The sequence below is a fragment of the Rhinoderma darwinii genome, chromosome 8 (assembly GCF_050947455.1).
Source record: "Rhinoderma darwinii isolate aRhiDar2 chromosome 8, aRhiDar2.hap1, whole genome shotgun sequence".
Classification (NCBI taxonomy): Eukaryota; Metazoa; Chordata; class Amphibia; order Anura; family Rhinodermatidae; genus Rhinoderma; species Rhinoderma darwinii.
The window spans coordinates 22,205,883-22,227,972 of NC_134694.1; the positions used below are offsets into that span (position 1 = coordinate 22,205,883).

At 44.4% G+C, this 22,090-nt stretch overlaps 2 protein-coding genes across 3 annotated transcripts in view; one reads left to right on the forward strand and one right to left on the reverse strand.

Annotated features, from left to right (window-relative positions):
* The window catches only part of HSPA5 (heat shock protein family A (Hsp70) member 5), a 39,311-nt gene extending 36,237 nt beyond the window's left edge, over positions 1-3,074 (forward strand). For both annotated transcript variants that reach the window (XM_075835490.1, XM_075835491.1), the window contains exons 4-9: positions 66-200; positions 310-422; positions 510-900; positions 1,075-1,312; positions 1,420-1,587; positions 2,159-3,074. In XM_075835490.1, the coding sequence (XP_075691605.1) occupies positions 66-200; positions 310-422; positions 510-900; positions 1,075-1,312; positions 1,420-1,587; positions 2,159-2,718 (1,605 nt within the window). In that variant the 3' untranslated portion in view covers positions 2,719-3,074. The remainder of the gene's footprint in view (positions 1-65; positions 201-309; positions 423-509; positions 901-1,074; positions 1,313-1,419; positions 1,588-2,158) is intronic.
* Positions 3,075-6,362: 3,288 nt separating this feature from the next.
* RABEPK (Rab9 effector protein with kelch motifs) overlaps positions 6,363-22,090 on the reverse strand; it is a 35,571-nt gene continuing 19,843 nt past the window's right edge. The window contains exons 5-8 of the mRNA XM_075835492.1: positions 12,578-12,739; positions 12,307-12,456; positions 12,024-12,173; positions 6,363-6,758 (exon numbers count right to left, since the gene is read on the reverse strand). Of these exons, the coding sequence (XP_075691607.1) occupies positions 6,490-6,758; positions 12,024-12,173; positions 12,307-12,456; positions 12,578-12,739 (731 nt within the window). The 3' untranslated portion in view covers positions 6,363-6,489. The remainder of the gene's footprint in view (positions 6,759-12,023; positions 12,174-12,306; positions 12,457-12,577; positions 12,740-22,090) is intronic.

Here is a 22,090-nt window from a genome sequence, read left to right on the forward strand (position 1 = left end):
GAATTAAGTCAGTACATGATTCTCACTGCAGTAGGTAAGACTTTGTATTTTATTTTATCTGTTAGGTTGCGGAAAAGAAAACTAAGCCCTACATTGAAGTGGATGTTGGAGAGCAAAGAAAGATCTTTGCTCCAGAGGAAATCTCCGCCATGGTTCTGACCAAAATGAAGGAGACGGCTGAAGCTTATCTGGGCAAAAAAGTAGGTATACAGTGTTGAGGTGCGTACGTGCGTACGTACGGTGGGTTTGTCTTGTTTTTCATTTTTGCCTAAACTTGGTCCTAAAGGTTTTGTGTTTTTTTTGTTCTAGGTTACTCATGCTGTTGTCACTGTGCCTGCCTATTTTAATGATGCTCAGCGTCAAGCTACAAAAGATGCTGGAACCATTTCAGGGTTGAATGTGATCAGGATCATCAATGAGCCGTGAGTATCCTTTACTTGCTTCTTGATGTCGTTTTTGGGGTTATTTTCCGCCGACTCCAGTACTAAAATGGATGTTTTGGTTTGCAGAACTGCAGCTGCCATCGCTTATGGTTTGGACAAGAAGGAAGGAGAGAAGAATATTCTTGTGTTTGATCTGGGTGGTGGTACCTTTGATGTGTCCCTGCTTACCATCGATAATGGTGTCTTTGAAGTAGTTGCTACCAATGGAGATACCCATCTGGGAGGAGAGGACTTTGACCAGCGTGTTATGGAGCATTTCATCAAGCTTTACAAGAAGAAAACTGGCAAAGATGTCCGCAAGGATAACCGGGCAGTGCAGAAGCTGCGTCGTGAAGTAGAGAAAGCTAAGAGGGCCTTGTCTGCGCAACATCAGGCCAGAATTGAGATAGAATCTTTCTTTGAGGGAGAAGACTTCTCTGAAACTCTAACCCGTGCCAAGTTTGAGGAGCTGAACATGGTAAGCAACCGAATACTAAGATCTGATGTGTTTAGTACAAGTTGTTGTACTTCTTGTACATTGTATGTCCTGAAAACTTTAGTCAAATACAATTGAATGTTGAACTGGGCTTTAATTTGGTCATCACAACCTTCCTTGAGTAAGGCAAGTCTCAATCTAAATGACGTCTTGTAGGACCTCTTCCGTTCCACGATGAAACCTGTTCAGAAAGTGCTTGAGGATGCTGATCTAAAGAAGTCTGACATTGATGAAATTGTACTGGTTGGAGGATCCACGCGTATTCCCAAAATCCAGCAGCTGGTGAAAGAATTCTTCAATGGCAAGGAACCATCCCGTGGCATCAACCCTGATGAGGCTGTGGCTTATGGTGCTGCTGTACAGGCTGGAGTACTTTCTGGTGACCAGGATACTGGTAAGTAAATGTTAGGTTCTTTTTTATTTTTTATTTTTTCTTCGTTCTCGAGTCTGAATAACCTAGGTTAGTCAGGGTGTCCAATTAAATCTACAATCTTTTTACAGGTGACTTGGTCCTGCTTGATGTGTGCCCTCTGACTCTTGGCATTGAAACTGTTGGTGGCGTCATGACTAAGCTAATTCCCAGAAATACTGTTGTGCCTACAAAGAAGTCCCAGATTTTCTCCACAGCCTCTGATAACCAGCCTACTGTCACCATCAAGGTTTATGAAGGTAAGCCATTCTGAAACGTAACAAACGTTCAAGACCTGTTGATCATTCATAAATTATGTAAAGACCTAGTATAATGGATAACCATTCACACTTTAAAGGGGTTTTCACATGAGGGACATTTGACCTATCTATGGGACATGTCAGATGGGTGCGGGTCCCACCTATCTCTAAAACAGGGTCCCCTACACAGCGTCCTAGCTTTTTGTGCGCACGCTGACTCCTACCTGTCACTGTGCAGGGAAAAAAAATAAATTGAAGAGGATCAGTGGGGGTCAGAGAGAGCTCAGACCCCACACCTGAAAGAGATGGCACTAACCCTTTTAAGATGGACATCGTAGTTCTCTGGGCACTGCTGTATATTTGGACATGACGCAATAGATGCAACTGCATGCGGTGTTCACATGGGCGTCTGTCGCATATTCCATCAAAGATACCAGACCACTTCACAACGTCCAGCGCTCTTTTGTCTGGCAAAATGGCAGAAACGAAGTTGGTAACCGATCAATTTTTTTTCCCCCATTTATTATTTTAGGGGTATTGCTATGTAACTAATGATTCGTTCTTCTTGTAGGTGAGCGTCCATTGACTAAGGATAACCATCTTCTTGGCACTTTTGACCTCACTGGCATTCCTCCAGCTCCCCGCGGAGTTCCTCAGATTGAAGTTACATTTGAAATCGATGTAAATGGTATTTTGAGAGTTACAGCAGAAGACAAAGGTACTGGCAACAAAAATAAGATCACCATTACAAATGACCAAAACCGGTTAACACCAGAGGAAATAGAGAGGATGGTCACCGATGCCGAGAAATTTGCGGAAGAGGACAAGAAACTCAAAGAACGTATCGACACTCGAAATGAGCTTGAGAGCTATGCCTATTCTCTGAAGAACCAGATAGGTGATAAGGAGAAGCTTGGCGGCAAGTTGTCATCCGAAGACAAAGAAACTATAGAAAAGGCAGTAGAAGAAAAGATTGAATGGTTGGAAAGTCATCAAGATGCAGACATTGAAGATTTCAAAGCTAAAAAGAAGGAATTAGAAGACATTGTCCAACCAATTGTTGGCAAACTATACGGTGCAGCCGGTGCGCCGCCTCCAGAAGGAGAGGAGACGGAGAAGGATGAGTTATAGGCTTGAACGTGATCTTTGGCTGCTATAATATTGTAAATACTGGACTCCAGAACTTTCTGAGAGAATATTTGCAGAAGACTCTAATGTTCTCGTGAATTCTTCACTTCCCAGTGGAGACGATGATAAGCCATTATGGCTGTTTACTGCTTTTCATTAGCAGTTGTTCATGCGGATCACTATTTTTGTTCGGTTTCTTCCCCTGGGGGGGTGGGCTCTGGTATTTTGGGAGGGTGGGTATGATGCAGTTTAAAAGTTGCTCAGATGTTTTATTTATTTGAAGAAAAAAAATGGTCACGTGCATTCTATGTAGAACTTTTTTCTACCATCATTGGCCACAATAAATGTTTGATAAATAACTTATTGTTTATGTATGTGATTCTCTTCGCCACACGCACTGCTGCAGTACATCACAAAAAAATTCTAGAAAAAGGTTGAGCATGCGCACTGCCGCTCCATACACGGTCTATGGGACTGCTGGATATAGCAGAGTACAGCGCTCAGCTATTTCCAGCAGCGCCATAGAAAATGAATGGAATAGCAGGGTGCAAGCGCGACCTACTTCTCTTTTTATTCGGAGGAACGTGACCCTCGTTTTTGTGATCTATGTAGGTCCCAGTGGTCGGACCCCTACAGATCAGCATGTTATCACCTACCCTGTGGTTAGATAATCTTGAGACCACGCCTTTAAAGAGGATGTCCTTGATGGGTCAGAGCTCAACAGCGATTTATATTGCGGCCAAAAATCGCAGAAGTGTATTCACATTAGATCGCATTGCGCTATAGCTTCTTATGTAAATCTGAGGGCGCATGATATCAAATTTGTCGCAGTACTGTCAACCGGGCATGATTTGGGGATCTCCAAATAGAATGTGTATTTACTAGTCATGCATTGACTTTGGGCAATATTGAAAGGGTTGTCTTCTTACCCGCAAACCATTTAAAATGGGAGCCGTCATGGTGATCTGCTGGTCTGGCACCCAAGACTCTGGCATACAGGGAAAGTTGAAGTCGCCCGATTCCTGCTCAAAGCGTCTCCTGAGCATGCATATCTGACAGGACTGGAGTTTAGAAACTGGAACTAAGGTTTAGTATGGACTCTCAATCTAGAATGGTGTTCTACAGCCTTTACAAAAAATGAGATTTATAAAGGTGGTATGCAATGCCAGTAACGGACATACAAAAACTGCTGGCTAACATTAAAGTATTCATCGACTCTAATGTATACATGGCAACGCTAGCTTTTACCATGGGGTAAAGGGTCACACCACATTATCAATCGCATTGCATATGCCTATCGTATATACCACCACATGGCTTTTCTAACATATTTTGTAAATTTGTCAGTACAGCGGACTGTAATTGTAATGCAGGGGTCAGCAACCTTTTGGCACTCCAGCTGTTGTAAAACTACAATTCCCAGCATGCCTTATCAGCCTTTACCTGGAATAAAAAAGCCCTGTGGCTGTCAGTGCATGCTGGGAAGTGTCGTTTTCCAACAGATGGCGTGCCGAGTGTTGACACCTGTTTTGCAGAAAAGCAATTTAGTTTCCATAGGAAATTTTTATTTGGATGAAGAGTACCAGATTTTGCTCGATGCTGGCTGTGTAGTTGGCGTTTGTAACATTTTAGTATCTTTTGTAATGTGCAGAGGTCTCGCATAGCCACTACATCTGTGTAGACCCATTCTATATTACATTTGTAAAGGCTCTATCTGAGGAAGGGTAAAAGTACATCTACCTTCTTCCTGCTAGAACTCCTTAGATGAGCCTGATTTGCGTGGGCACGTAGGCAAATGTTTCCTAAAATAGCGCCACTCTTCATGAGTTGTCTGGAGTTGCAGTTAACGCCTAGTGCAGCCTATGGACTCTTCTCCCCCCCCCCCCCCCCAAACAACCCATAAAACAGCGTAGAGAGGAAAAGTATACGATTTTTGCAACCGGATATATTTTTGCTACTACGGAAAAACCATCTAGAGGGCTATCTGCTAAGTTCTCGTTTTGTACAAACCTGGTTATTGATTTTTACATTAGCAGATGCGTCCTTACAGCCATTAGCAAAGATGTGGCTGTAACCCATGCCTGCTACCTACAGTATAGCCACATTTTAACAGGCCCCCAACTGTTGTGGAGCTATTAACTCCCAGCATGCTATAATGTATTCTAAGAGTTTTCACAGCAGCTGCAGAGTCTCAGGTTGGAGGCCACTGCATTATAACCATTAAGGCCTGATGCACACGACCGTGATTTAGATTGAAATCCCGACCCCCAAAAAAACCCTGGTCAAGTCATTTTACGGTCCGGCTTTGCGGATTCACCAATACTACTGAAAACGAGGGTTTTTTGCGGTCCGATGGACACCAACGGATCTGTGGATTTGCATAACGCCATACCAATGCGGTCGTGCGCATGATGCCTAAGCGGCTCAAAACCTGAGGGTGCCCACTCGAGCACAGGAATGGTGCAACCTGGCAGAAGCAAACACGCAATCAGAGAGTTAGTGATTTAGAAAAAGGTGAGTACAGTGGTGGTGCACTTCGGTGGTCTCCTGACTGCTATTGGGGCCCAATGAATTATAGTTACTCCTCTGGTCCTGAAATTTGAGGTCCTGAATAGATAATTTGCCACAAAGAAGTAAATGGAGGTTGCTATGCTGGAATATGGATCTGCAGTGGCGTAACTACTGCTGTAGCAGCCATAGCGGCTGCTACGGGGCCTGTGCTTCCCGCCGCCACCGACCGGAGGCTCCGCTAGCAGCTGCTATGGCTGCTACAGCGCGACGCCACTGAACACTACGGCAGAGCAGGGAGGTATCTCCCTGCTGTGCCAGTAAAGGGGTTGTTCCTACAGAACACATGTATCCCCTATCCACAAGATCGGGGATACATGTGTGACCGCTGGGACCCCAGCGATAAGGTGAACGGGGGACAGAAAATCTCCCGAGGTTCTCCATGAGAAACCTCTGACTTAAGGGGTCTGTGTCGGCAGCGCCGTAGAAATGAATGGAGCACCGCTTGTGCGCATGCGTGACCAGCGCTCCCTTCATTTTTTTTTTTTATTGTGCTGCCGGACGCAGACGCTGGTAGTCTGAGGTTTCTTATGGAGAACTTCGGGGGACTTTCGGTTCCCTGTTCACCTTACCGCTGGGGGTCCCAGCGATCACACATGTATCCCCTTTCCTGTGGATAGGGAATACATGTCTTTTGTGGGACAAACCATAGGCTACAGCAGTTTTTTTTGGGGGGGGGGGGGAGGGAAGGTTGGGGCTGTATGTTGCTATATACAGGGGGCTGTATGGCGCTATCTAGAGGGGGGGTGCTGTGTGGCAGAATACACAGGGAGGCACGATCTACAAGGGGAGGGGGGGGGGGGGGGGTTGTGTGGCACTCAGTGGAGCGGGGGCCCCCAGTCAAATGCTTGCTATGGGGCCCAGTCTTTCCTAATTACGCCCCTGTAGATCTGTATTTCTGCCTATTTTTTTTTTAGTTCTATAATTAAAAAATCTGTAACATTTCCTTGACTCCTCTCTAAACAAGAAGCTTTGTGCTTGGGTCCCATATTGCCACTTCGTGTAAGAGTTTGGCTTGGGATCTTACAATATGACTATTAAAGACTCTAAACCAAAAACTATCAAACATAAAAAAAAAAAAAAGACAAAAACCACGAGTTTATTGTAGAGGTTTCCCCCTACTACATTGTATACATACATTGCAGATCCTTATAGAAATGTCTGCAACTTTCACTGTGAAAATAGAACTGAAATGAGAATATACATCTATTCCTGCAGTGCTGTTACATAGCAGTCATTGAATATCTCCCCAGCAATATCCATGCCACCAAAAACGAGGCAAATTGGCACAGACTTCTCTAAGTTAGGAACCTCAGCAGAAGTGGCAGTATCTCTCTTCTCATTTACTTTATCCAGGGCACTTTTTGCATCAGAATATTCAATCCGTATTTTCCAAGGAAGGAGACACATGGAATGATCTAGCCGTGCCGGGGGACTAGGGGAATCAAACTTCATCTGTGCCCATAAATGTTCCTCTATTGAAAAAAAATAAAAATGTTATGACCAAAGATAATGGACAGATCCTCTAAACAATGATGCAAAGCTGCTCCTGGAATGTTAGGGAATGTTCACACGGCCTATTTTCGGGCTGTAAACGCCTGAAAAACGGCCGAAAAATCGGAAACAGAACGCCTCCAAACATCTGCCCATTGATTTCAATGGGAAAAACAGCGTTCTGTTCTGATGGGCTGTTTTTTACGTGGCCATTTTGAAAAAAACGTAAAAAGAAGTGCAGGTCACTTCTTGGGATGTTTTTGGAGCCGTTTTTCATTGACTATAGAAAACAGCTCCAAAAACGGGCATAAAAAACGCAGTGAAAAACAGCTCCGTATTTTCAGACGTTTTTGAGTTTGCGTGTGAATATACCCTTAGGGTATGTGCACACGAGAACTGGCTTTTACGTCTGAAAAGACAGACTGTTTTCAGGAGAGAACAGCTGCGTCGTTTCAGACGTAAAAGCTCCTCCTAGCATTTTGCGAGGGGTCTTTGACGCCCGTAATCTTGAACTGCTCTTCATTGACTTCAATGAAAAACGGCTCAAATTATGTTTCAAAGAAGTGTCCTGCACTTCTTTGACGAGGCTGTTATTTTACGCGTCGTCGTTTGACAGCTGTCAAACGACGACGCGTAAATGACAGGTCGTCGGCAAACCCATTCAAATGAATGGGCAGATGTTTGCCGACGTATTGTAGCCTTATTTTCAGGTGTAAATCGAGGCATTATACGCCTCGTTTACGCCTGAAAATAGGTCGTGTGAACCCCAGCCTTATAGTTAAAGGCCCAGAAGACTCAAAGCTCTGTTTGGCATGCACAGACTTGTGATGTAATGTGCTTCAAAGACGTGTATTTGAAGCCAGGACTTCTGTCTAGCCTAGTCTATAGTAATCCTACATTCTTTTCCTTTCCTGCAGCGGTAGTATTAGTACATTTACACTTTAAGCCCTTTATGTAGAAAAGTCACAGTTTGCGCAAAAAACATTGAAAGTTTTTATGCTGACTGCTGCTTTTCAGAAAAGGGGGTAGGGCTTGGTGAAAGGGGTGTGGCCTGTCGTGGGCCAACATGTTTACTATCATTTATGCCAGAAACGAATGTAAATTATAGCGGAAATCTGTGCCAGCTCATACCTGGCGCAGTTTTGCCTTTTAGGCACACGGACGGCCAGAGATGTGCCTAGTTTATTAATAAATTAGCAATCTTTATATTATGATTGGCATATGCAATCTTAATAAGTTCCACTTATAGGTACTTTCCACTTTTCAATACATTATGACACTTATTCATTGGAGTTTCCAGCTAAGCAGGCAAACCTAATCGACTAAGCATGGCATGAGGGTAAGGCTGGGTTCACACGACCTATTTTCAGACGTAAACGAGGCGTATTATGCCTCGTTTTACGTCTGAAAATAGGGCTACAATACGTCGGCAAACATCTGCACATTCATTTGAATGGGTTTGCCGACGTACTATGCAGACGACCTGTAATTTACGCGTTGTCGTTTGACAGCTGTCAAACGACGACGCGTAAATTGACTGCCTCGGCAAAGAAGTGCAGGGCACTTCTTTGCAACGTAATTTGAGCCGTTCTTCATTGAACTCAAAGAAGAGCAGCTCAAGATATACGAGCGTCACAGACGCCTCGTATATTACGAGGAGGAGCATTTACGGCTGAAACGACGCAGCTGTTTTCTTCTGAAAACAGGCTGTCATTTCAGCCGTAAAAGCCAGCTAGCGTGTGAACATACCCTAAGAGTCGTTTCCTGAAATTAAAGTCTAAAGTGATATTAAAGGGGAACTACATCAAGAAACATTTATCACGTATCCACTGGATAGCTGAGTAATGTTAGATTGGCGGAGATCCGACTGCTGCGGCCCCCAACGTTGGCTAGAACGGGGGACCACCCACATGACCACGGTGAAGAGCAGTTTGTATAGAGCAGTGATCAAGGATTTGTGCTGCTGCTGCTCCATACAAATGTTATGGGAGTTACAGAGGCAGCTGAGTGACAGCAGTTTCCATAACTCCCAAAGAGTTTGCACTGAGTGGCAGCATGCATTCTTTACCTGCCTCCATACAAACTTCTCACCACTGTGTTCGTGCCGATTATGAGGGCCGGAGTCTCTGCGGTCAGACTCCTACGTCTCTAACATTTATAAATATTTCTTGCTGGAATACACAAGCAGATTACTGAGCGTGCAGGACCGCAAGAATCTCTAGAAAAAAAAAAAGGAATATTTAAGGCAAACTTCCACCTTGGAGTCCCTACAACCATTACACACTCCTCAACATTGAAATTATAACACCAAGAAGAAGATATATACGTAATATTCCAAACATCTTGATTTATTCAGTATTGAGTATGAGCGCCACGCACAGAAATACACGCACTTACACGCCTTGGCATGCTATCAATGAGGTTATTAATGGTTGTCTGAGGAATGTTATGCCACGCTGAATGCACTTGGGCACGCAAATCATCAAGATTGGCTGCAGGCAGCTTCCTGTGCAATTGCCAAACAATGACGTCCCAGATGTGCTCGAGATAAGTCCGGGGACGCTGCAGGCCATGGTAGCACGTTTAGGCCACACAGGCTGCTCACAGTAGCACGAGAAGCATGTGGCCTGGTGTTGTCCTGTTGAAAAACGGCTTCTGGGATACTTTGGAGAAATGGTTCCATGACCAAATCAATGTAACGGCGAGCTGTTAGTGTACCTGAAATGAAGACTAGAGAGGTCCGGCTACCGTACATTATGCCACCCCACATCATAGTCCTGGGAGTAGGACCGGTGTGACGTTTCCTTGTGAAGGCGTCTTCATGGCGTTGCCCACGTGCTCTCCAGACCAATCTCCGGTTATCATTGTGTCCGAGACAAAAGCAGGACTCATCGCTGAAGAGGATAGCCCTCTATTCCAGCCTCCATTGCCGTCTTGCTGTGGACCATGATAGCCTTTGAGAGCGGTGGTGGGTGGTCAATAGAACACCTGTAGCTGGACGTCTGGCTCGTAGCCCAATGTCGTGCAAACACCGTCTAATGATTTGTGTTGACACTGGTTGCCGCCCTAGGCTTGGGATATGACATCCAATTTCATTTGCAGCACAGAATGGATCACTACGCGCCATTCTTCCAATGAGACGATCCGTCCGTGAAGAGGTTTGCCTCCGTGCAGCTCTTGCTGTCATTCCCATTTGTGGTTGTTTTCCCAACCTACGTGACGTTGAACAGTGCTGACATCTCGGCCTAGGTGTGTTGCGATCTACCGCAGTGATAAACCAAGGTCTCCCAGTTCAAGGATTCTGTCCCGCTCAGCTTATGACAAATGGCGATTACTGGCCCGTTGACGAACAGGAGGCATCGCACAATCATCCCAAACCATTGGATCTGATTTTTGAGGTTTCATGTGGCTATTAAACTTTGCTTTCAATCTGGCTTTTCTGACTCCCACATGCCACAGATTGGAGCTCTGTGCTTGACACCTCAGTGACACTTGCTACTTCCTCGATTTGCATAACCTTACGGCTTGCCCTTCTTGGTGTTGCAATTTTAATGTAAAGGAGTTTGTTAGAGGATTTTGTTAACAGAAATTCCCTTTATAGTTATATCACGGTTTTTAATGCAATTTTGTGAAAATCGTATCAAATATATTATTGAAATGCGTGAATACACCTTTACGTATCACCACCAGCAGCAGCATACAGATGTCACATAACACACCTTTATTCAGTGCAGCCGGTCCAGGCTCTTATTTGTAAAGGGAGCAATTTGGGTAATAGACATATGTTAGGGAATTTTTGACAATGTAATTCCATAATAAATGGTTCTGGGTTGTATGGCTCTTATTTTGAGGTGTAAATAAGCCCCGAATGAGATGTCCCATGATGAAATATTGCATTTCTCTGTTAAATCTTGCAAAACATAAAAAAATTTCAATTGGAATAATTTTTTCAAAATTATCCAAAATCTAGATATTGCTGTTACATATATGTTATCGTTCTCCCTGGTGTTCTTGTGATTCCATCTCCGAACAGCCACCTAACGTCTCCAGCGGCGTTGGGAAGAAGCCACTTCTTTCATGTCTATTATTTTTGACTGTACTGCACAATAGCAGGAATCACTCCGTCGCCCGTTTAGAAGAGGATCTTAGAAACTGGGCATTAGTGTCCTTTGGCACTGGAGACATTTGGTGGATGTTCTAAGAAGGCATCAAAAGAACACCAGTGGGCACTATAACAAGTATGTAACAGCAATATCTACACACAGGAGCATTTTCTTTTTTTAATTCTAATTGAAACAAGTTTATGATTTGCGTGATCTAATAAAGATAACCCCTTTTAAGAAACCATCCCTACAAAATACTGATAAGAGGGTGTTATGCCTATTGCAGGGCCTGAGGGGACAGTGCTTGACACAGGAATCCAAACGACGCCATAGAGAGAATCCCTTTGTCATACACCGGCTCTCCTCAAGCGCTGAACTAGACATAACACAGTGTATCAGATATGGCTGAAGTATTTAACCTTGTTCACACGGCGCTAACAAAACCCCCGATGTGTAAACACGTCAAAAACACTAGCATTTTTTGCAAAGTGTTTTTTAAAGTACAGGCGTTTTAACGCATTTTTGATGCGTTTTTCAGCCACGTAAGTAAGACTCCCATTGACTATGGGAAATAGGCACCTTTTTATCGTCGCGTTTCCGGTGCGTTTTACGTGCCAAGAATTGACCTGATGCTTTTTTTTTTACACAACGCGATTTTAAACACACGCACGTAAAAAAAAACGTGTCGTATGCACTGCAATGCGTTTTTCCATTGCTGTCAATGGGAAGCTTAAAGCATGCTTTTTGCGGTGCATAAAAAGGCGGCAAAAACACGTCAAATGAACGCCGTGTGAACAAGGCCTTCCGTTAAAAAAAAAAAAAAAACATTCCGGAGAATAAGGCCCCATGCATACGACCGTGTCCGTAATCATGGTCCGTGACTACAGCCGCGGACAGCAACCCGCATTTGCGGGCCGTGCTCCCATATAAAGTATAGAAGCACGGTCCGTAAAAAAGCAAAAAATAGGACATGTCCTATCTTTTGCAGAGCCTTTCTACGGCATGGACACGTTCCCGTAAATATATACGGGAAGATGTCCATTGGCCATAGAAATGAATGTGTCCATAGACGAAATCTACGGTCGTGCGGATACGGCCTAAAAAAAAAAAAGCTTACTTCATCTGGCATTGAAAATTGCATACCTGTATCAAATCTGTACATCGTGTTCATAGCTCCAGTTTCAGTCATCCCACCGAAGGTATAAATGAATTTTTTCCAGCAAATTGCAGAATGAGCGGCACAAGCAGGAGGTGGATGTCCCTTTGTCTTCAGCTGCTCCCATTTCATAGTATCTAAAGAATAATTCCATTTTATATATGCAACATATATTATTACTTTTTATACAAAATTTGATACAGAGCAGTTTAACGTTATTGCCTACCCGACAGATATTCTATATACTGCATAATATGCAATTAATTTTACCTGTGTCAATGCAGAATATGTCACCAAAAAATGAGCCGCCTGCCATCCCACCATGAATGAATAGTCTGGTCCCTACAGCTGCAATAATATGCCCATGACGTGGCTTAGGATGATCCCCAGATGTTGTAGGCTGCGTCCACTTCAGGTTGGCTGTGAAGAGAAGAAAAAATTGTGCCCTAACGATATGAACTTCATGCATCTTAAGTTCAAGTTCATATTGAGATCCTCTAATGTAAAAGGAAAAATAATATTATATATCCAGGGATCTTACTTGTATCAAACACATGGAGTTTGTTATCTGCGACAGGTTCTGCACCTTTCTCTCCTCCCCCGAAAACATAGAATTTGTCCCTAATGGCAGAAGAGGTTGTATGAAATGTCCTTGAGGATGGGCAAAGTCCTTCTACTTTTGTGTTTTTCCAAGAGCAGCTTTCTGAAAAACAAAGAAGATAATAGTCATGCTGACTGACACGTGTCATGCATAATGCTTTCCGATTTAGATTATGGGTTGGCTGCGTGGTTGCACTTCAGCTATGTATAGCTCTGCTTCATTAGGGCATGCTATGAGCAGCCATTTCAGATCAACTTCATTATCTACTGACTGTTTGGGATAGTCGGAAATCCACCTCCTTTCTCATCACATTCCTCCCCCATGCTCTACACTGCATATCTTCTTATTAACATATTCTGCTATGTATAAGCATACATAAGTAACAGCAACTTAGCCACCAGTGAGGAAAAGATTACCGGGTAACTGACACACATATACTGACTTGAATGAATGGAAAATATACTTCTTTGTGTGGAATATTAATAAGCTTTTATTAAACAACCAATGCAAATGAAGGGTTAACAGAAAACTGCATTTCGAGGTCTTCAGAATCTCTTCCTCTGGCAGATATTATGGTGTTTAGACAGCAACACTTACATACAATCATTATTCTAATGCTCCAATGCATCTAAAATAAAAAAAATGAAGCAACTATGCAAATAGTCCTGATTAAAAAATATCCTCATATTCTAAGCTCCTATGCGTCTCCATGACTACAGACAACAGTAGTCTGATTCTGTAGTCATGCATTAAAATCCCTCCCATCTAGCCTCTCTTTTTGCTAACCTAATGCCTGTAGGTTCACCAGACTAGAGGGCATAGGTAGTAAAGTGGAACGTTGAGGGCACAGACCTACTGAGGTTCGTGTGTCATCATTTAACAAGATCGTTTGTATCCAGAAACCCTGTGTTTGGGGTGGATCACAGTATCAGGCCAGGATCACCCACACAGTTTTGGTGTAGTTTTTTGTTTTTTTTTTAGTCAAACACAGTTGTGGACACAAACGAAAGGAGATGCATCTATCAGCCTTTTCTTTACACCTTTTCTTCCTTTTGGATCCACTGTGTGTGGACTTCCGGCTCCGGCGCTGGAATGTGAGGACGGCGTGAGGTGAGCTCCTGAGACCCCGATCCCCTGACCCTCCGCCGCCACACACCCGCAAGCAAAACTTATCCTGGCAGTTAGCTGCAGGCACGGTGAGTGGGCACATACCGTGTATGGAGCGGTATCTCCTCAGGAGCGGCAGCTGCGAGATCCTCCGCCCGTCTGAACGCACGATGCAGGGAGGAGGCATACGAGATGGCGGCGCCGCAACAGGCATTGCCGTCTCAGAGCAGGTCACAGAGTCCAGTGCCCCATACAGAGGGACTACAGCTGCTTGAGGCTGCTGAATTGCCACTAGACTACCGGAGATTGGCGATTGAGGTTGCTACTCATCTAGCCCCTGATATTAGAGACTCTCTGGTGGCCACGGTAATGACGACATTACAGAAGCTCCAAAACGAGGTTACTTCCCATGGCACACGGCTTGACAAGCTGGAATAACGTGTTGGCCTCATGGAAGATGAATCTGCAGGGGCCCATACATGCATCCGAGGTTTACTGCAAGATAACACCAAGCTCAGAGACCGTTTGGAGGACTTGGAGAATAGTTCCAGGAGGAACAATCTCAGGATTGTCGGTCTGCCTGAACACATTAAACCCCAGCACCTACAGGGGATCTGTGAAACGGAGCTTCCAGAAGCGTTGGGTCTGACCAGGTCATGCAGAGTGGAGAGGGCGCATCGGGTCGGCCCTCCTGGATCAGTAACTGCGACCAAAGGGGAGACGCAAACCAGACAGCGCCAAGTGATCATGCGTTACCTGGATTATAACGACAAAGAGGAACTCTTACGCACCTTCAGGAATCAAAATACCCCTTTACATATTCGGGGAGCAAAAATAATTCTTTGTGCGGACTATTCAGCGGATGTCACACGCAGACGGAGATCCTTTGGGGGAGTATGTACTACTTTATACAAGCGCAAAATTAAATTCCAGCTGCAATATCCGGCCACCTTGAAGATTACGAAACCGGATGGCTCCATCAAGATATTCCATACGCCTGAAGAAGCGACACTTTTCGTGGACAAGATGGTGGGGTATGGGAGTCCCAGCGCATCAGAGACGACAGCCCGGAGAACAAGAACAGGGAAGAATGGCACGCCGGAATCAGCATCATCTCCACGAGACTGTTCCTGGTCTGAAATTGTTCGGGTGCCCTCACCCAAGCAGCAACGGGTAGAGTCGTCTAAGAACCCACAACAACCGCGCATGGATAGGCTGATTGCGACGTTACCACACTGCTAAGTATATCATGCCATGATACGCGACTGCACATTGTTTCTGACATATACAAGTGTGGTTTCATTGTTAGTTGTATGTGCCAGCATTGGCACATGCACTGTACTGTTTCACTTGAATGCTGGACACTGCACATGTGAGATAACTTTGGTGGATGGGGTGGCCTCGAAGTTAATATGGCCATAGCAGTAACAAGGCTGGGGGGGGAAGGGTCTTAGCCCAGAAAAAAAGAGAAGTCATGTATACCGATTTACTGCCTGTGACACAGGAATTGATGTGGATATTGCTGGTTGGGTAAAATGCTTTCACCGGTTATGTTACTGTTTTTTTGTTGTTTTTACATGAAACTGTTGTACGGTTAGGAGCAAAATGGAGCAGATATCACCGAGTGGCTAACATAAGAGCGGGGCTTATACGCCCGGAAATAGATATCCAAGACCGATCATTATTGAGGCTTATAGTGAAACTTAGAACATGCAGGTGACCTCTTGGAATGTTAAGGGGCTTCGTTCTCCAAATAAAAGGATGATGGTTCTTCGTCACCTAAAAAAATTGCATACTGACATCGCTCTCCTACAGGAGACTCGGAGGAGAGTGACTTCCACCGCATGAAAAAATTGTGGGTGGGTACAGTATACGGGTCTTCAGCTTGTGGTCGTAAAGCAGGTGTACTCATTTTAACCAATGGAAATCTAGTACATGAGGTACTGCACACAGGTTCTGACAAAGAAGGACGTTTGCTCCATGTTGTCCTTGAAACTCCTTGCGGGGTTTTAAGCATTTACAATATATATGGACCCAATGATGATAATGTTTCCTTCTATAACGGTTTAGAAACCTCCTTGTTAATGGATGATGTCCCACATAAACTGGTGGGGTGCGATTTCAACTCTGTTTTAGATCATAGAGAGGATAGGAGTTCACGCAAAGCTCAGGAGCTGGGTTCCATTCCTACAGGGACCCCTAGAAAACATGACAGGGCCTTAGGCCCTCTGCTGGAGAGCAGACGCTTAGACGCTTGGCGGGTGGGTAATCCCGATGCAAGGAAATTCACGCACTATTCGCACTCTCAACAGTCGTGGTCAAGGATAGATTATTTTTCGTGTCTTCACCCTTGCAACAACGGCTAGGATCTTCTACCATAGGGGATCTAGTGATTTCAGATCATGCCCCAATATTGCTATCCCTTCAGATCTACCCGAGAGGTTCTGATTTTATATGGCGCTTCCCGGCCCACTTAGCATTCAGATGACACATTCAAACGTTTGTTGCAGGGGTGGTGGTTGGAATACGCTTCCGCGAATGAAGGGCATAGGGACGATCCTTCCCTTTTCTGGGACACGGCTAAGGCCTTGTTGAGGGGTAGGATACTTGCATACTCTGTGAGTAAAAAACGGAAAATAGCACAAAAATGTAACTCATCTAGTCTCACCTTGAGGACAGCTTACACAACTTACCTAACTCAATTAACGGAGGAAACTAGACAGGCCTGGGTACAGGCCAAACAGAATTTTGATGAATGGGCTTCTCAGAAAGAATTGATGCGCAGTCACAAGTTTGAGGCTACACTGCATAGGTATGGTACACTGCGTTTTTCGGGGCGTTTTCGCTGCGTTTTTTACGTCCATTTTTGCCCAGGCTGTATTTTTACGCGTCGTCGTTTGACAGCTGTCAAACGACGACACATAAATGACAGGTCGTCTGCACAGTACGTCGGCAAACCCATTCAAATGAATGGGCAGATGTTTGCCGACGTATTGTAGCCCTATTTTCAGATGTAAAACGAGGCATAATACGCCTCGTTTACGTCTGAAAATAGGTCGTGTGAACCCAGCCTTATTACGAGACACCATAATTACTTGGAAAGTATTACGCAAACACTATGGTCTTCCATACCGTATCTCAAAACACATGCCCTTATGGAAGCACCCAGATTTTGCAACGGGAAGATACAGTCAGTTACTGTTGAAATGGAGAGAGAGAGGGATAGTGACATTGGCAGATTTGTTCCATGATCAGGAGGGGAGGTGGTTGACCTTACGAGAAATTCAGACAAAATACAACTTCGAACATTCCCAACATTTACAGTATTATCAAATATTATCCTCTTGTAAAACTAAACTGGCTGATATCACATGTGAAGTTTCCTCTAACTTGTTCGACTCGTGGTTCTTGGGCACGCACGGAAGGTCCATATCACAACTGTATAACACTTTGAAACCGTTGCTATTGAAGATATCACCTGATCAGGCATTTGTGAGATGGGAAAAACTGTTTAGCTTGCCGGGAATTCAAAACATGTTGAAATGGGGTTGGGGGATTTCAGAGCACATGTTACGAATGAGAAATGGAGGGAAACTCATCTAAAAATCCTCCATCATGCAATATATGCTTCTACAACCAAACCCGATAGGAAGACTTCTTGCCCGAGGTGCAGTTCACCACGCACAGACATGTATCATGGCTTCTGGGCATGCTCAAACATACGGCCATTTTGGAGAGAGCTAGCGTCTCTACTGCAGCAGGTGAGCAAATTTAAGGGGATTCTGGGGCCAATGGAAGTATTTTTTCATGTCCAACATGATGGAGAGTTGGAGGATGCGGAGGTGACCCATCTGCCCCCCTAGCGCATCCCGCACTGATGGTGGCAAAATGTTGTATACTTCAAAATTGGTTGGTAGCGGATATCCCACCACAGAGTGTGGTTATTCAGGGGATGAGAAATTTGTTCTACTTGGATAGAATCGGCATCTTAAAACATAAGGATGCGCAAGGGAAAAAATTCTTTCGGAAATGGAAACTGTTCATAACAAAGCATTTCTCTGGCGAGGAAATACGCAAAGTAATCGATCCATTTACTGGATCGCCTTGGTACTTGATAGAAGACCTTAAGGGTACTTTGGGCGCGTTAAAAGTATCTCGAACATAATATCTATAGTTTTGACGTCATATGTTGGCCGACTCGGTCAGGAATGTAGCTTCATGGGGCTCCAGTTTATAATTAGAAAGTTATGGTACATTGTTTCTCAGGGATACTCATTCACAGGCTGTTTACATAGTGTCATGGGAAATTCTGCGATGGTTATCAATATCTGTTTCATACTGATATTACAATTCTGATCTCAATGTCATTGTAAGGATGTGACTTCTGTAACTTCTGACACATATGAATGTATTCCTGTAATTGTATGACGTGTTTTATGTTATTTGAAAAAATTATTTCGAAAATCAATAAAAATATGTTATAAAGAAGAAAAAAAACTGTGTGTGTGATCCTGGCCTTACATGTAGAGAACTGGGCAGCAGTTTGAGGTACAATTTATGACGGCAGGTGGTGGATGAATATGCGGTCTAAGCCTCTGACTATAATTCAGTGACAGGTTTTGTAGAGGTGAGGAGTAAATCCTATGAAAGTTCTCCTACAACCACCTCTCGCTGCAGATAAACATATGTAAATGCATCTTTTATTGAGTTCTAAAGTTCAGTTCACACAGCGTTTTCTGGCATTGATTTTGACATGGAAACAGCGCAAAGAAACGTCCCGAATCGCGCCCCCCCATTGATTTCAATGGGAGGCGGAGGCGTTTTTTCCCCCGGCGGCTTTCTTTGAGCGGTTCCGCTTCTGACATCCCATTGAAAAAAATGGGAGGAAGAAAAAACCTGCGGTGCTTGTTTGGAGCTTTTTTTGTGACAGCTTTTGTCCACAATTTTTGTATTAGCTTCACCAGCTTATAAAAAATCATGGGGAGAAAAAAAAAGCAAGGGATTTTGAGACAGATTTTTTCTACCTGACATAAAATGCCATGTGAACTCCCCCTAAGACTAATGAATAGAAGCTCTTGGCTCTTCTTTTGTACCAACAGAGCATGGCATATTTTAGATAAAGATAGTGATGAGGTCTGTCTGGCCATTCCCCGCTTAGAGTGTCTTTGAAATTTGCTCCAGCATTACGGCGCTTTAACCCGTTCTGGCTCCAACTAATCTCACCTAGAGTATAGATGTCGGATCAGCTCCGTGAATTTTTTACCTCTAATGATGAATCGGCCTCGCCTTTAGTAGTGTGGGATGCCATGAAGGCATTTCTGAGAGGGGAAGTTAACAAAGTAAAGGCTATTTCTAGGGCTAAGGAGGTGGCTTTGAGACTGGAGGTGCAGAAGGCAGAGGATGATTTGGTTGCTAACGAGGGGGGGGGGGTGTTAACGGGGAGAGGCTTTGTAGGACACAGGATCTTCTTAATCAATATCTACTTACCAAAGCAGGGCATAAACGTTTTTTTTCAGAAACAGAAGTATTTTGAGTAAGGAGAGAAAGCGGGTCATTTATTGCCAGTGATCTCTAGGGCTCAACAGGATAATTCAAATATTAGGGAACTCTACTCAGGAGCAGGGAACTTGGTAGATGATCCCCAACAGATTCTGGAAGTGTTAAAAGGTTTTTACTCCTCTTTATATAAGTCTAGGACTGATCCCTATCGAGGGGAGCTGGAGGTTTTTTTTGGGGTTCTCTCTCGCCCATCCTTGTCTCCCGAGGCTGCGGTGCAACTAGATTCTCCATTGACTCTGGAGGAGGTAGAGGAGGCATTGGCCTCAATGGCTAATGCAAAGTCCCCTAGAACGGATGGCCTACCGGCCTAGGTGTTTAAACTGTATATTCAACCCCAGATGGCACAATTACTTAAGGTGTATCAATCAGCTCTGGATAGGGGGCAGTTGCCGGACTCGATGAACGATGCCGTTATCGTTGTAATACCCAAGCCTGATAAGGATGTTAGAATGCCTGAGTCCTTCAGGCCCATATCGCTCTTGACAGTTGATGTGAAAATTCTGGCTAAGATTCTGGCTAATAGACTCTCTAAGGTGGTCACACAGGTGGTACATCAGGATCAGGCAGGATTTATGCCCAATATGTCAACGGCTGTTAATTTGCGCAGATTATACGTGAATCTTCAGATGCCTCGGCGGGCAGGGAAGGCCAGGGCAGTGGCTTCTCTGGACACAGCCAAAGCCTTTGATAGCGTGGAATGGCATTACTTATGGTATACTTTGAAGTGTATTGGTTTCAGGGGGGGGGGGGGGGGCTGGATTTATAGCCTGGGTGAAATTACTGTACGCTGCGCCAAAGGCCCGGGTTCGAGCGAATGGGTTACTCTCGCCTTCATTCTCACTGTATCGAGGAACAAGACAGGGGTGTCCCCTATTGCCCCTTTTATTTTTGTTGGCCATTGAGCCATTGGCGGCTGCCATTCATAGAGCTGATGAGGTGCAGGGGTTTTGTTATGATGGGATACATGAAAAAGTTGCTCTTTATTCAGATGACATGTTCCTGTTCTTGAGTAATTGGCCAGTGTCATTAAGGCATGTTATGCGAATAATTGATAGGTTTGGCTCTTTATCGGGATTAACGATTAATTGGGACGAAAACCTCTCTTTTGTTTTTGGGACCCCAATCCCTTGGGGTGGAAGACGCCTCAGGGCAATTGCAAAGGGTTTCTAGGTTATCTCGAAATACATGTGAGTGACAGAGCTCTGGATTTTCAGTCTCTCAATATTGACCAGTTATTAGGTAAGCTCCAGAGTAAGATGACAGCATGGTGCAAACTTCCGATTAGTGTGGTGGGTAGAGCCAATCTTTCTAAAATGATATTTATGCCTCAGATACTATATTTATTGCATAACGACCCGGTATGGCTTCCCCAAAGGATCTTTCATAAAATTATTGCTATATTTCGGGATCTGATATGGAAAAAAGGCGTTTCGTATGGAAACTCTGCAGAGCCCAAAGGAGGATGGGGGGTTGGCAGTACCAAACCCTTGCTTGTATTATATTGCTGCTCAGTTGCAACATATCAGAGGGTGGGGAGCGGAAGTACCATCTACTGCAGTGGGGAAGATAATTAGTGTGGTGACTGGTGAGAAACAGTTATTATTGGTTCTGGAATCTGGGAGACTAGGAGAAAGGAGGTCGGACTTTCCTACATTAGCTATGATCTATAAGGTCTGGGATAGAGCGAAGGCTTTGGTGGGAATAGTGGGATACACTCCATATTCCCCTATTTGGGGAAATACTCTTTATAAAGAATTTGATAAATTACTGGGGTTTGAGGAGTGGCAGTGTAAAGGTATTAGAACCCTTCTGTAAAGGATCTGCCAGGCACAGCTTCGGGGTTAACTTCCAGAGGTAATCAGTCTTCACCTGAGTCTATCTCTCTGAGACTGACTCCAGCTTCCACCACTCAGGCTGGCAGGCTTAGGAGTGGGAGAGCCTATCGCAGCCTGGCCAGACTCAGCTAGCTCCCGCCCTCTGTCTATTTATACCTGCCTTTCCTGTTCCTCCTTGCTTGTGATTCTTTCCGTGTGGTTTCCTGGCCCAGCTACAGCTCCTAATAATTTGATCCTGCTCCATTCTGACCCTGGCTTTCTGACGACTCTTCTGCTCTGCGTTTTGTACCTCGTGCTCTCCTGGTTTGACTTGGCTCGTTCACCACTCTGTTGCTCACGGTGTTGCCATGGGCAACTGCCCCTTTCCCTTTGCTTTATATTCCCTTGTATGTTTGTCTTGTGCACTTACTGAGCGTAGGGACCGCCGCCCCGTCGCCTAGGGCGGGTCGTTGCAAGTAGGCAGGGACAGAGTGGCGGGTAGATTAGGGCTCACTTGTCAGTTTCCCTACCCCTATCATTACACCTTCAGAGTCTTTTTTCGGATGGTGTGTTTTGTACATTTGAAGACCTTCAGGAGCAATTTGATCTGCCGAGATCGAGTTTTTATCAGTATTTGCAGCTTCGGCATGCTTATGATGTACAGAAAAGACTTATCCCGATAGTCCAGTCCTCTCATACTTCTTTTATCATGGTTCTGGTGCAACCTGGAAACACTAAGTGTATAATCTCCTTGTTGTATGGGTCTTTACTACAATACACTCTTAAAGCTCGGCCTTTTACTATAAAGGAAAGGTGGGAGAGAGATTTATGTCAGATTGCTGACGAGGTTTGGAGGGACATTCTAGAGTCAGTGCCTAGCACATCACTGAGTGAGATGTATTGTCTTTCTCAGCTTTTTCTTTTGCATAGGGTATAGAACCCCTCTTCTTCTTTATAAGATGGGATATAAAGG